A 14,787-nucleotide genomic window follows, 5' to 3' on the forward strand; every position below is an offset into this window, starting at 1 on the left:
ATTGGGGGAGGAATTTATTTTTTTCTTGTAGGTTGTTCTTTCAACCCAGGATTCAAAATACAGATTCATAGACAGAGAATATACCTACATCAACACCTTGGTATCAACGGGGGGCAGGTTTATATTGATGTTGTTGTCTAGGTCCATAGTCAGATGGTTACTGAACAGGAAAGAAGTGGAACAAAGAGGAGAGGACATTCAGAGGACACACACATTCACACATCCAAGCAGGTCGAAGCTGGGTTATCAGTAATTAAACAGTGATGCCTTGTTCCCATCTGCTGAGAAATTGGTATTTGCAAAGCCACAAGCGCATGCACCTCTGTGACTGTGTTTATTATTGTGTTTATGTGTGAACAGACTCACCTCTGAAGCTGAAAACCTTCATCATTAACATGCTCGTAGTTGCTCTGGAGGCTCTTCAGCTGATCCTGTGCGAGAGACAAATGGGGGACAAACTGAGTCAAGCTTCCAGTGAGTAAGACAGCGGTCAACATCCCAGATGAGTGTTTGTGTCTTAAATAAAGATACAGAAGATTAGAGAAGGGTTCCTTTGCAGATTGTGTACGTGTGCGTGCAAATATGACTGAATGCGCAGCAGATGTGTGATCATTGTGCTGAGCTCAGGGACCCCTGTAGGTTTGGCAGCATTTTGGCTGTGTTTGATGTTTTCATGTAAAATTATTGAAGGCAGCTTCAGAAAAACTTGGCAGAATTTGCTGCCTTCGCAATTTTTCAAACTCCCAGCCTGGAGGCACAGCAGAGGCAGTACACAAGGATGCCATTCATGTATCTTAACCACAGCTGTACAGATGTGATGAGGAGATTAGAGCGGTGGAACTTTAGACTTCCTCTCAAATGACATTCAGCTCGGTTCTCCACTCCTCGGCAGTTGCTCTCACCCAACACCCCCTTGGCTGAGTTCTTGTGTTTTAATAGTGCTGTGTAATGAGGACAGGCCTGCCTCTACATAATTGAGCAGACTAATTCAATTACAAGGGAGCAACAAAGTTTAAGTGGAACAGTTCTTCCTGATGAGCCAAGAGGGTCACATCAGGGCACTGAGCTTCTTCCAGCTTCATCGCTCTGTGTGTGTGTGTGTGTGTGTGTGTGTGTGTGTGTGTGTGTGTGTGTGTGTGTGTGTGTGTGTGTGTGTGTGTGTGTGTGTGTGTGTGTGTGTGTGTGTGTGTGTGTGTGTGTGTGTCAAGAATCAAACCAGCAAAATTCCTCACTAGTATTTGACTGTCTGTGAATGAAAGGCTTTATTACATCCTTTAGAAAGCAGATCTTCTGAAAAGAAATCCTCAAAAGTAAAAGTAATACCACAGTAAGACAAATGTACGCCAAGTGCTAAATGTGTCATTCAGTCGCAGGAAGAGAGAAGAGACGATGTTATAGCAAAGCAAATAGGGCAAACACTATAATGTTTATGTTTAAGAAAAACAGACACAAACAAGGAAAGCCACTCCTCAACCATCACTTTGTCTCCCTCTATTGTATTTTATTGTATTCTTTACTTACATTTTTTTTTCTTTTTTGATTTTCATTAGTTTAGAAGGAAACATACAAATCATACATTACTAAATATGGCAACTTGTCCAATATAGGGTTGGCATTCATTACATCGCCAACTATGGAGTACACAACAGGATGACTATGAAAGTGTCCTTTTGATGTGTAGCCCAGTGTGGACATGACATGTACATGCTTGATGAAACAGCATCTTCATGCATTCAACACAAACATATCAACTCCATAAATATATCCAGTGTGGCGGTCTTCCTACTTTCAGTGCGGCAGGCGGTGTTGTTTTTCTCATTACTCTGCCTCCCAGAAGGAACAAGCAGCTCATTAGACAGAATCGAGAACTTTGACTAGTGATCAATGATTGCTTCAAGGAGCTTTTCTCTCTCTTTCTGTCCACTTGTCTTTCCCTGGTTGTTTCTCCCTGATCAAAAGACGATTGTTGAATGAAGCTGTGGCTCAACCGTGGACTCTCAAACTTCCACGGTGTTGCTGTGGCATTGGGTTTTTCCAAAAAGTGCTTTTCTGGACAGACAGCAGCACATTTCTTATGCAGTGCATCAGAATCACGACGACACTCAACACCTTTGAACAAACTTTAAAAAAAAGAAGTGTCATTGGGATTCTTTTTTTTTAAAAGCAGGCAGAGAAAAGATCAAAAGTGAGTGAAACGAAAGAAAATCTAACTTAAAAGGATCCAAAATAACTTTAGGTATGTGAAGTGCAGTAAGAGTAAGGTAGTGAAAGGGATGGCCTTTTCTTGTCGGAAAAAAAAAGAGCACCCACAATCTGAATACTAAAATCACACAAGCAGACACAAGGACACAGGTATTGGAATTTTATTTGATCTTATTTTCTCTTTTTTCATCAGCTTTGCACCTGTGTTCGTGTCCCTGCATGTTTAAATGTATTTATGAGTTTAATGGACACATCAAGTGAGGCTTCCTCAAGGAAAATCTTTACATGTTTAGAAGCCATTTTTTCTGAGGTTAAGATTAGTGTTGGGGATAATTTTTTTTAAATCAATTTAGGGACATTGCAGTATGATATACATTAATGTAAATGTGTCCAAATTAACCAGGAAGCTATCAATTTACCATGATTATAAATAATATCTAAAATAATGTGATTAAGAGAAACAAAAAGCCATTTATGTTATCTTAATAAAAGCATGAGGACAATCATGCAGTGGCTCTTTTTACAATAACTAAGATAATTGTGTAGAAGATGGTGTCGATAGCGGGGTAGCTCTTTTTGTGGGGTTTTCCCTGTGATGGACTGGCGATCTGTCCAGGATGAATCCTGAGCTTGCCCACTGGCAACTGCATTCCTGAATTGGATGGCGTGCTATAGAAGATGGATGTTCAATAAAGTAAAGACAAACATTGGGCTGCATAAGTTGAACACTAAAACATGCAAAGCGGAGACACAAATGTATATTCAGCATGTAAAATAAAAGCTGATGTGATAGTTCATGCTGGTTTAGAGTAAATCTGCAAGGACGTGTGTGTGTGTGTGTGTGTGTGTGTGTGTGTGTGTGTGTGTGTGTGTGTGTGTGTGTGTGTGTGTGTGTGTGTGTGTGTGTGTGTGTGTGTGTGTGTGTGTGTGTGTGTGTGTGTGCATAGTCCAATATCCAGAATACATTATTAACCACTTAAACAAAATCCTGACCTCAGCAGGTCATTTACAATGGTCGTAATATGTGCTATTGATGTGGCAGTATACATTTTGCAATTATTGTGTACCCAACCAAAAGCGAACTGTGTTGTCAATACTGACCTATTCATCCAGTTCAAAAGTGTCTCTTTCTACTATCTAGACTTGTATCTTTCCATCTCTGCGTCTGAGGAAAGCCCCGTCCCCCTTCTGGAGTGGGAATGCCAAAAAAGTACCGGAACATAAACCAGAGGTTTGCATAATTTAGTGGCAGAGTCGACAGAAAATCTATAGTCATTTTGGGCTTTGGCAGTGCCAAGCAGGCGTGTATTGATTAGTGTGTGTGTGTGTGTGTGTGTGTGTGTGTGTGTGTGTGTGTGTGTGTGTGTGTGTGTGTGTGTGTGTGTGTGTGTGTGTGTGTGTGTGTGTGTGTGTGTGTGTGTGTGTGTGTGTGTGTGTGTGTGTGTGTGTGTGTTGGATTTATGGTAGAGTCAGGCAGAGAGCAGGGAGAGGAGGAATCAGGAAAGGGGAGTAAGAGAGAGAGGAGCTGATGGAGAAGAGACCTTGAACCCACAGGACATAACACAACAGAGGAAATTGAGCTGAAGACAACCAAATACAGGTTACGAGACCCCTTTTCATTATCCTCCTCGCTCTCCTGTCTCCCTTTCCCCACCTCTTTCATCTTTCATCAATCTTTTCTTGAGCTGCAGTTTGTAGAAAATAAATGAAAATAAGATTTAGAGACACAACAAAGGTGAACATAATGATTGGATCACATTATGACAAATGTAATGGCAATGAGATCAAGGATAGACACAACAGGGCACTGTAAACCTGAAGGTGTGTGGGAGATTTATCTATATCTTCATCTAGATCTACATTGCATAGAAATCAATGACTTGATACAAATATAGATCAGATATTGACTATGGGTGAAAGCAGAGTACAGTCTGGACAGATCATCAGTCCATCACTGAGAGAAAGGTACTCACATTCACACTTACGGGCAATTTAATGTAACAGTCAGTCTCAAAAATGTGCTTTGAGCCACGCAGAGGGAGAACAGGCATACTCCACATAGAAAGATGTCAAAACCTGGACCCAAACTCGGGATATCCTCTGTGAGGCAAGAGTACAGCCCACTACACCACTGTGTGCCGCCTCCTTTATCTATATTGAGTGGGTCAAACAAACACATTGGCTCAGCAGGTTGCAGGACAGGTGGATTGAGTTCAGCCCAGTTGAGGAATTTTAACAACAAGCAGGTCTGTATAAAGGCCAAACCCATTTATTATTACTGCCATCTCATACTGACCACTGTGCTGCCTGGGCATTGAGGTGGAGAGAATAAAGCACACGACGCAAGTATACAAAAAGGCATTACAGCAGCTCTTTCTGCTGTGGAAATTGAGATTCAACAACCTCAGAACCATACAAGCAGCTTACAAGTCACTTACTGAGTCAGTTCTCACTTAAATATGGTGACATCTAACTCCTTTCTTCCAGGCTGTCGTCACAGGATGCATCGAGCAAAAACATAATGGATGAGATATACAGAAGATAGATGTTTTAATGATTGTGTATAAAGTTCTGGCTGAGGAGGGGTTGTTTAAGTCATGTTTTTAAGCTTTATGAGATTAATTGCAACCACTGATACAATAAAATATATATTTTATCAATTCTCAGTCTCTGAATAAACACAACTTTCTGCGTTTTAGTTGTTACCATTGTGAAAGTGAAGGATTTGTCATTTATTCATATATTAATGATCCGTACAAAAAACAACAATATGTATGAAATGCAACATTGTAGCTTAACCTCCTAGGACCTGGCGTCCACATATGTGGACAGCACATTTTCAGTTGTCTAGACCACAATACTAAATTTTGTGCTACAAAGTCCTGGTGTCCACTTCTGTGGACATCACTCTGCCACTTGGTGGTGGAATAAGAGTATAACACATTACAGGTTAGATTCAAGATGGTTGACAACACACCTTGAAATTCAGCCGGCCACTCCCGATGCAAAAGTTGACCGGGTAAAAAATTTAAAGAAATTTCATGGCTGATTCTTGTTCAGATGTATTTATAAGTGTTCAATGTTCGCTTCTGAAGTGAAATTAGACAAAAGTTTGCAACTATAACAACTCACCATGCTGTTAAACTTGATGTACACGTATGTGGACAGGAGGACTTAGTTCTGATAGTTTTGTTGAACATGTCCACAAAGTGGACAAAGGGATTGAGTTTTTAAATTGTATTTTGGGATGATTTTGGTAGAAATAAATAGTTTACTACAGTACAAGCAGATATGGTATGTTTTATTAATACATTTACATAGATTTTTATTAGATTTCTGTCATGATTTATTTTTTTGAGAGTTCTATTCTTCATCACAACTACTGGAGTTGCTGGGGTTAATTGGTGGAGTGAAGTCAGAAGTGGAAGATTTGTTAGACATCGATGATTCCGTGGAGGATGCTGATTATCAGCCCCCATGACAGGAGCCAGGCAGCAGTGAGGAGGACAGTTGTGGGTGTGAGGACCCCAATCCTCATCCTATCAGAGGATGTAAACGTCTCCGTTCGGAATATCAAGGATATCGTTTGGACCGCGACAATGACAAATCAGGCACTCCCAGGCGTCGCTCTTGGGCACAGCAGGATGAGCATGATGTCTCAAGCAATGTCTCAGAAGAGACAATGCCAGGACCAAGCCATCAAGCACAGTCCAAGAAAGGACGTGGGCTGTGATGGGGGGCTTCTCCGCTAACACCAAATCAAGCTCAGTTTGAGCATGAAGAGGACACTGTGGATGATAGAGAAGGCTGGACCCCACTGGACCACATGGAGCAGTACATTGATAAAGATTTGAAAAACGATTGCTGATTGCTCCAATGCTGTATCACTGGCCAGAAGTTGAGACTCAATCAACACGTCAACTAATGAAATCTCTAATTTTTTTTGGTGCTTCTATTTTGATGTCTTGTGTCCAGTATCCTGCAGTCAGGATGTATTGGTCCAGCACTTTGAGAATTCCTGCCATCACAGAAAAGTTCACACATGACAGATTTTTCAGACTGAGGAAATCACTAAATGTGGTCACTGATGATGATGTTCCAGACGTTCTGAAAGGGTGTGATAAATTCTGGAAAGTGAGGCCTTTTCTGAACCGCATTCTGAAAGGTTGCAGGTCCCAGGCTCCCCCAGAATGTGTTTCTATTGATGAGCAGATGATTCCATTCACAGGAGCTTGTCCATGGTGACAATATCTGCCAATGATGGGACAAGAAACTGAAAAGATATGTAACCATCTCGTGACCAAGTATTATACATGAATACAACTCCAAGATGGGTGGAGTTGACCTTGTCGATAGAATGATGAGTGACGATAGCATGAATGGCCATACAAAGAAATGGACACTGTGGATAGGCCAATGCTCTTTACTGATCTGGCTTTAGCCAGCAGCTGGTTACTGTACCATGAAGACCTCAGTGTATTTGGTACTTCAAAGAAGAACGTCATGCAGTTCTTAAAATTTCAGATGGAAGTGGCCATAACCTTCTAGGGTCAGCATGACAATGACAACTCTGACTTTTGTTTTCATTGTCATTTTATTTTTGCACTGAGCAAAAATGAGAAGTTATTTATTTTGGGGATTTTGCGCTGAGAAAAAGCACACAATCATTGTTTATATTTTTGTTTTTGCACTTAGAAAAATGGACAATAGTTTCCTACTTTGGTTTTGCACTCAGGAAACAATGTTGCCATGTTCAGGTACCAAATATAGAGTTTTGTACATCATTACTCAATTGTGACTTTATTGTGTTTTATTGTAATATAAAACGAATGTCCACATATGTGGACATCATTTTTCTCAGAAACTACATCATGTAATAAGATAATTCTCTGTTGTAACACTCATCAGGTCCCAATAAGCCCAAATAGCAAAGAGAAATTAAAATTGAATGCCATTTAAGAGTCCGGGTCCTAGGAGGTTAAATGCAGCAACAAAAGCCATAAGGGGGCAAATGTGTATCTTAAGTTACTTTATTGCCTCATTGAGTTTAATAACTTCAGTGAGTGATTTTGAATAAATCCACCAAAAAACAAAAACAAATGCACACTGCATTCATAATAGTTTACAGTATTCATATTATACAATGTGTTTGAGAAACCCTGTTTTACATAGAGTTATGGACATTGGTTTCACAACATCACATATAGCTTGTTCTGAAGACAAAACCAATGTTTTTATTGCTATTGAGACTCTGATTTGCACTGTGTGCTGCTGCACTGCTGATATGACCATTTGTATTTCATACTTCTTACTGCCCTTTTATATTTTTAATAGACTTTTTTTTTTTTTTCATTTGCCCGATACTTTATTCTATTTTTATGTTTATTGCTATACTGTGTGTGGTATCCCTACTACCTTACTGCCCTATTAATGCGATGTTTTAAAACCTGGCCGCACATCACATTTTCTCTAACAGCTCAATAAAAGATGACTTAACCTGACCTGAATTCAAAGGGACAAAAGACCGTAGAAGGGGAAAAGGGCACTGTAGTGATTGTGAGTGTGCTATTTTTCTCCCTTAAAAAACAACTCAGCATCTCCTACAACTCTATGAGAGAAAAAGAACGCTTAAAACAGTTATGTACTTTCTTTTTTATGAACTGTTGCTATGTTTGGACTGCTGATCTTCAAATGTGGTCATGAACACCACAACAGATGTTGAGTAAACAAATTGAAGTTCGAGATAACTGTAGCTGATGTGTAGCAAGACTCAGTGGTGTGTACACACCTACGGAGTAACACACTAGTAGCTGATTAATAGTTTAAGTTTGTACCTTTTTGGTAAATGAAAAGAGTTTTAGAGTTGCTGTCTCTCTCTATCTCTCTCTCTGTTCTGCTTCCAGCTACAACATTAAGTTAGGTTTCCTTCACAGTGCCAAAGATGCATTTGCAGCACTGAATAAACACAAGCTTATATTCACAAGTGCTGTCTATATGCTGGGGTTATCGAAGCAGTTTAATTGTCACTTCTTTTCACAATACAGTATTATATTTCCAAAATGCTGTTATGCAAACATGAAACCTTTCTGACACAAGATATAATGTGTTTTCACTTGAAACATTGTCACGTAAATGGGGCCTTATATTCTGTTTTTCAAAAAAGAGCAAACTAACAACTACCTTATAGAGGGCAACAATGATCAAATAGAAACTGCAGAAAAAACTGCATTACCGCGCTACATACAACTGACCCAGGGAACTACAAGCTCTTAGGCTTGAGGCATTGGCCTACTGGCACATTATACACTTTTTCAGGGCTTTAGACTTCCAGCCTTTAATGATGGTAAAGGGTTTCCCTGTGGTCAAATCTCACATGGAAAAAAAAAAAAAAAAAAACCTAAATTGGAAGTGCCAGCACGGAAATAAATGTAGCTGGAACAATACTGATTATTGTGTGAGACAGGTTGGACTTTTGGCTAGGTGGAGTATTTGCTCAGTATCACCCAAAAAAAAAAGAGACTCCTCTGGCCTGTCAAAAAAAAGGTTAAAGGCTAAAGCAAAGGACTATAGGAGAGGCACAAAACTACAGAGGAGACGGGACCTGAATGACTGATCTTCTGAGGGGTGGTGTGGCCAAATGGGAGTGAAAGGAGAAAGAGGAGAATAAGAAAGCAGGTTCTTCACTGGCAGCAGAAAGAAGGCGCATGGAGGTGAAAGAAAGAGGCCTGTGGGCTCTGTAAAAATTAAACTGGACCTCTGCCAGTCAGGGAGAGAAACACACATGAGAGAAAAATGGCCTTCCTGGGAAGTGGCCTTCATCTCTCCGGTACATGAGGTGTAAATCTGTCCCTTCCAGCTCCGACTTATCCGCACACACATACTAACACTCACACGCATGATTCAAATAGCTCCATGGCTCCTTTAAATGCCCTCTTAACTCAGTTCAGGAGACAGAGTGACAGACAAAGAGGAGAGACCAACGCAAACACACATGCACACACACACCTATCTAAAAGAGCTTATAAAAATGGAGATTAAGTCACAATCCATTTCTGTTTTTTGTTTTATTGTTGATTTTCTGAGATCCCTCTTCACCCTTTTCTCATGCAACATCAGAGAAACATCAGTATATTCTCCTGATTTCCCCGTGCCCTGAGTCGTCTCCATCTCCACTCGTCTCCTCTGGTGTGTTTTGTATTTCATACACACACACACACACACACACACACACACACACACACACACACACACACACACACACACACACACACACACACACACACACACACACACACACACACACACACACACACACACACACACACACACACACACACACGGTCTAAGTTGGTTTTCCTCTTTAATACTTGATGAGCTTCCTGATGTGAAGTGCTGCTAACAGATTCCTGGCCGTCACTTTATTGTTGTCCAGCACTGTAAAAGAAAACAAACAAACAAGAAAAAAAAAAAAAAAAACCTGTCTGGCTGTGTTTGTCTTCCTGATGAACTGATGTGCACGGTCTGCACAACATTAATGCACCAACGTTCATATGAAATGCATAAGCACAAACGCACACATGCAAACCTGCCGAGATAATTACAGCTCATACATACAACAGCATACAAAGTTACACAATACAGTCAAATTATGAAAGGATCAACAAATGGCAACACTAATACATAGACAAGAATAAGTAATTATGTTTGTAAATATGTAATATTAGAAAGGGTGCAATTATAGTGTATAGTTACAGAATTTCATTGGAATTAACTAGTATGAGTTTCATACATAATGTCTCCCCGGGGCACTAACTACCGATCTTAACTGTGTTTAGGTAGTTCAGTCTTAAATTAGTGATCCCATTGTATAAGATATTCATATATTTTTACAAATCTATTGAATTAATTCAATAAAATTAATATAAATACAAGACAAAATAGAAATATCAACATCTGAGCGAAAAATCCAGATGCTTTTATCCAGCAAGATTTCTTTTCTCTTTAATTATTGAAAAGAAATCATGATAAAAGAAATAAATATCTGAAGAGTAATCATAATGATTATTTCAATAAAACACCCATTTTAAGAACTGAATTTATTGTAAATAAACTGGTGCAAATACCATAAATGGAACGGTTCTGACAGCTGGAGCCAACATATAAACAAGTACAAGATATTTCATAATAAAAAAAAATAAACAGGTTTTTATTTTGCATATACAGTGTAATTAATAAAATGTTTTCCCAGCAGCATGAATTCCAGTCTATCAACAACAGAGACCCATAAACAGTACCCTCCCTTTATACATCACCTTGTGCTTACTTCCACAATGGGCCGATCCCCCCATCCTAATGATGCTGTAACCTTGAGAATAAGACTTTTTCTATTCACCACTAAGCCAAAAACCTGTCATGACCTGGCCTTTCACTGTTGCTGGTCTAAATGGTTTAAACACCATCATACCATCTGCCACGCTACATGGACCTCACCCTGATCACACACGCACATGCACACACACACACACACACGCACACGCACACACGCACACAGAAAGGCCATCCAGAGGGCTTGGAGGCAGGGTCTAATCAGTCAAACCCCCCTGGAGTCCCCTGGCCAAGCCAGCCAGCCAGCCGGCACCATCTCTACCATCACACTCACATCCCCATCTCTGTCATCTGTCGGGGGGAACACAGAATATATCAGTACACTCTTATTTGTGTATGGCAATGAAAACAAAGAATGAGAACAGGTGCAGTTATCTTTAACCGTTCTGACCGGATGCTGTGGACTGCCTAAAAGTGTGTGTGTGTGTGCGTGTGCGTGTGCGTGTGTGTGTGTGTGTGGGGCTGTGCAGAGAGTACACCGTGTCCAGACACAAGCAACGTCATCCCCGGGTGACCCTGCAATCAGAGCCGGCTGGCACCACTTTCTATTGAACTCCCTCATACGCGTACACAGACCCACATGGAGCTCGGCTCTCCGCTCGGAGAGGGAGACTAATGTCTGACGACGTCAGAGGCAGTGAGGAGAGGCAGTGCAAGAGAGACGGGAAATGAAGCAGGGTAAAATCCTAAAGACAGTCACACAAGAAAAGGCACAGTGACCCATCATTGCTGCATAATGCAAATAGTAATATATTAGGAGGTGATGGTGATAGCACTGCTATTGGACCGGAGAGGTGAAAGGTAGTGAGCAGCTGTACCTAATGTATCAGGGAGAAAGTGAACTTAATGGAGAGGAGCCAGCCCGCAATGGCGGCTGTAAAAAGGCTGAGATAGGAAAGCTAAACATGTCCATTCAGGCTAATGCAGGAACATGCACAAACACAAAGGCAATTATAATTTACCGTCTCTGGTTAAGGAAGCCCTAGATTCAACATCTGTGCCTTATTTGACTGGCACTGAATATGAAAGCCTGATTCTGCCCCATCAGTACGTGTCTGTAGCCTTAGTACCAAGTCAGCAAATTCAGCTTTACTACTTTATAACACAAGAGGAATGTCCATGACCAATATATTAACCTATTTATTCGTAAAAACAGAGTCACATCACAAATGCGGTGACTGTCTATGAGGATGGAACAGCAAGGCTTTCCAACTAAAGGATATAAAGCCACAAGGTGAAGTTACTAGAAAATGACAATATGATGTCACATCTTCTCACAAAGTGAGTTGATACCTCTTTACCTAATTCAGGGTCACATCGTTCTGGAGCCACCTCCATCTGACGAGGGGTGAGGGCATGGTAGACCCTGAAATATATGTAGCTGAAACATTATTCTATTAAAAAAAACAAATAATTCACCACCTTTCTATTTGCCCTTTTCTTATGACTTGTTTCAAATTTCTATCGTTTTTTTAATGAAGAATTATTACTTTTTCTCAACAAACATTCTCATCATCAGACATTTAAATTGATGAGAGATTGATGTAAAGTGGAAGGATTGTGTTTGAACAGTTTGAGAAAATTAGTTAAATCACTTCCTATGTTTTTTTTTTTTTCCCCCACCAGAAAATTATTTATTACCTGTGTAGTTAGTGGTCCCTGCTCTCACGATGGGCCATAACCAAAGTTGTAAAGCCAGCTGTTAACATGCCAGAACAAACACACAGTAAAGAAGCCTCTCTTTTACAGCGATGCTCAATAATACCTGTCCTCCACGGCAGCTGAGCAGGGCAGCGCTGCGCTGTGCTGCGCTAACGACTGCACTGCTGGGTGCAGAGCAATATGTATGCAAAAAGCTGAAGGTAAATGTATGCATCCATAAAGTCTCTTTTATTGGGCATTACGGTCAAATTGAGGGATCGGCATTGTTGGTTAATAAGATTGTAAAGGCAGTTGTAGAAAGAGTAGTAAAATACATGCAGAGTAAGGAATATGAGCTCTTCCCTGGAGACTTTTTAGTTTAGGTGATATGATCCAATTCTGAAGTTTATTCTGGCATTTGAGCAAGTTTGGTTAAACTTTATTAGTGCATTGACCTACACCTACAGGATCTCTCTTGGGTGGATTTTAACTCTCAATGAGTCATCTGGCAATTTATTGTTGCATTAAAAGGGAGCAAAAACATAAAATATATTTTTAAAGACAAAAAAAAGGAGGCTGATTTGTTTTCATGCCTTATAGATATAAGATATATTATAAGATATAGCAGAAAAATTACATCCAAATTGCTTTGACTTTTGTTTAATGTCTAAAATGCACTGACCCACAGCCACTCAACAGTTTTTACATTTCCATTCGCAGGCTGTATCTGCCATGACTATTATGCAAAGTTTACATATGAAAAAAATGTGTGTATTGAGGCTGTTAAGATGCAGTTAGAAAGATGAAGGGCAACGTCATTTGATCATTGCTTCTGTACTCAAGGCCCATTTTCACTCTTTCAGTACCAAGGCCGCACACAAATGACCAATTAAATGGACAAGTAAACCCTGTCTTCTTCACAGTGTTTATGACGAACCTGTTTGAGCACAGGGTGACATACGGTTCTTCCAAAGGCTTGCTGTCTGAAGCGCGCACACCAAACAATTATAGCCAGGCTTGAGTTGTGAGCTTGGGCTGAGACTGTCCATTAGCGATGGCCCATTGCTGTTTCAGGGTTAATGAAGTAGAAAGGCAGAAGAAAGAGAAACCCTGCAGACTTGATTAATGAGAGCAAGCAAGAGAGACAAGGAGGAAAGAGAGGAAGAAAATAATAGGGAAGAATACAATAGGATAGAATGGTTGGTTGAAAAAAAAATTTGTGTAGTTAGAGGTGATGAATTAAAGAGGGAATGGCGTATAACTGAAAGGGAAGTTATAACTGGATTTTTTTTTTAATTGATCCATGTGAAGCAGTGATGTGAAACACGCATACCTAGTCTTTATAGCATCGGAGTATCCAGTAAATGGTTCTTCTCGACTTTACTCCGAGCTATCGCTGCATCTCTTCTATCAAAGTGTTTTTTAGTCTGTGTCCATGAGTGTACCTTAATGCCACACAAAACCTGGCTTTCCTTTTTTTAACTCAGCAGGAAATGATTAAAGTCACGGTCCAGTTCACTGCTTGTGGCCCCCGGCCCTATGGGCATCAGGTGGAAACACCCACCTGTGCTGAGGCATGTTTGATGCATGCACATGCACGCGCGCGCGCACGCACGCACACACACACACACACGCACGCACACACACACACACACACACACACACACACACACACACACACACACACACACACACACACACACACACACACACACACACACACACACACACACACACACACACACACACACACACACACACACACACACACACCCGAACCAGTCACCTGTGTAGCGCTATGGAGTGAGCGTGAGGCAGTTAGCTGTGGTGGGCTCTAGCTACAGCTTGGCTATGCTCTGAAAAGCAGCAGCAGGAACGGCATAGCAGGTTGGCGAGGCAGCGTGCATGTTCATTAAACCACCCAGCACCGTTCACAGAGAGAAACAAGGCCATAAAAGCAATTAATCTGCCCATAAACAAGCAATTCCGCCTGTCCAACACACCCACAAACACACCCTCATGACAGTGGGAGCAGGGAGAGGAGGGGAGCTCAGCCTTTCGTTCCTCACGGCTCACTTTCTCATTATCTCTCGCTGTCTGATTCAGTTTCTCTCAAGTACTCGGATAGATCCAAAGATCCTCAGGTTTTTTTTTTTTTATTATTAATTTTAACCTGAAAAGTGTTGCTATCAGAACTTTTCATTTAGACAGCTTCTCACTGAAGTTGGACAAAAAGTTGCTTTATGCAAAATGTTGTTTTATGCCAATGTATCTATGTATAGCATGTGCCACTTTGCTGATGTTCCAAAGAAAATTAGTGCAACAAAGTATTAAGGTAAAATATTATTAATAGCATTTTCTGATGGTGAAGTAATTAACGGTGCAATTGATGAAAAAGGCAAAAACAGAATGTCAGGATAAGGAAAGGTCATATAAATAGCAACAAAACTATTTACGTGACAGAGATTCATAATTATACTGGCAATGATTACAGATTAACCATTTAAAATCATGAAATAGTTCAAGCCCAATTTGACTTTTATGAACAGAATTAATAAA

The 14,787-nt window shown here is 40.4% G+C and overlaps 1 protein-coding gene across 1 annotated transcript in view; it reads right to left on the minus strand.

The window, feature by feature from the left end:
• The window catches only part of schip1 (schwannomin interacting protein 1), a gene marked incomplete at both ends in the record, with an annotated part of 239,189 nt that overhangs the window by 168,231 nt on the left and 56,171 nt on the right, over positions 1–14,787 (minus strand). Inside the window, 2 exons of the mRNA XM_080503600.1 lie at positions 89–160; positions 367–431. Coding sequence (XP_080359726.1) covers positions 89–160; positions 367–431 — 137 coding nt within the window. The remainder of the gene's footprint in view (positions 1–88; positions 161–366; positions 432–14,787) is intronic.

This window comes from Blennius ocellaris (genome assembly GCF_963422515.1).
Source record: "Blennius ocellaris genome assembly, chromosome: 2".
NCBI lineage: Eukaryota > Metazoa > Chordata > Actinopteri > Blenniiformes > Blenniidae > Blennius > Blennius ocellaris.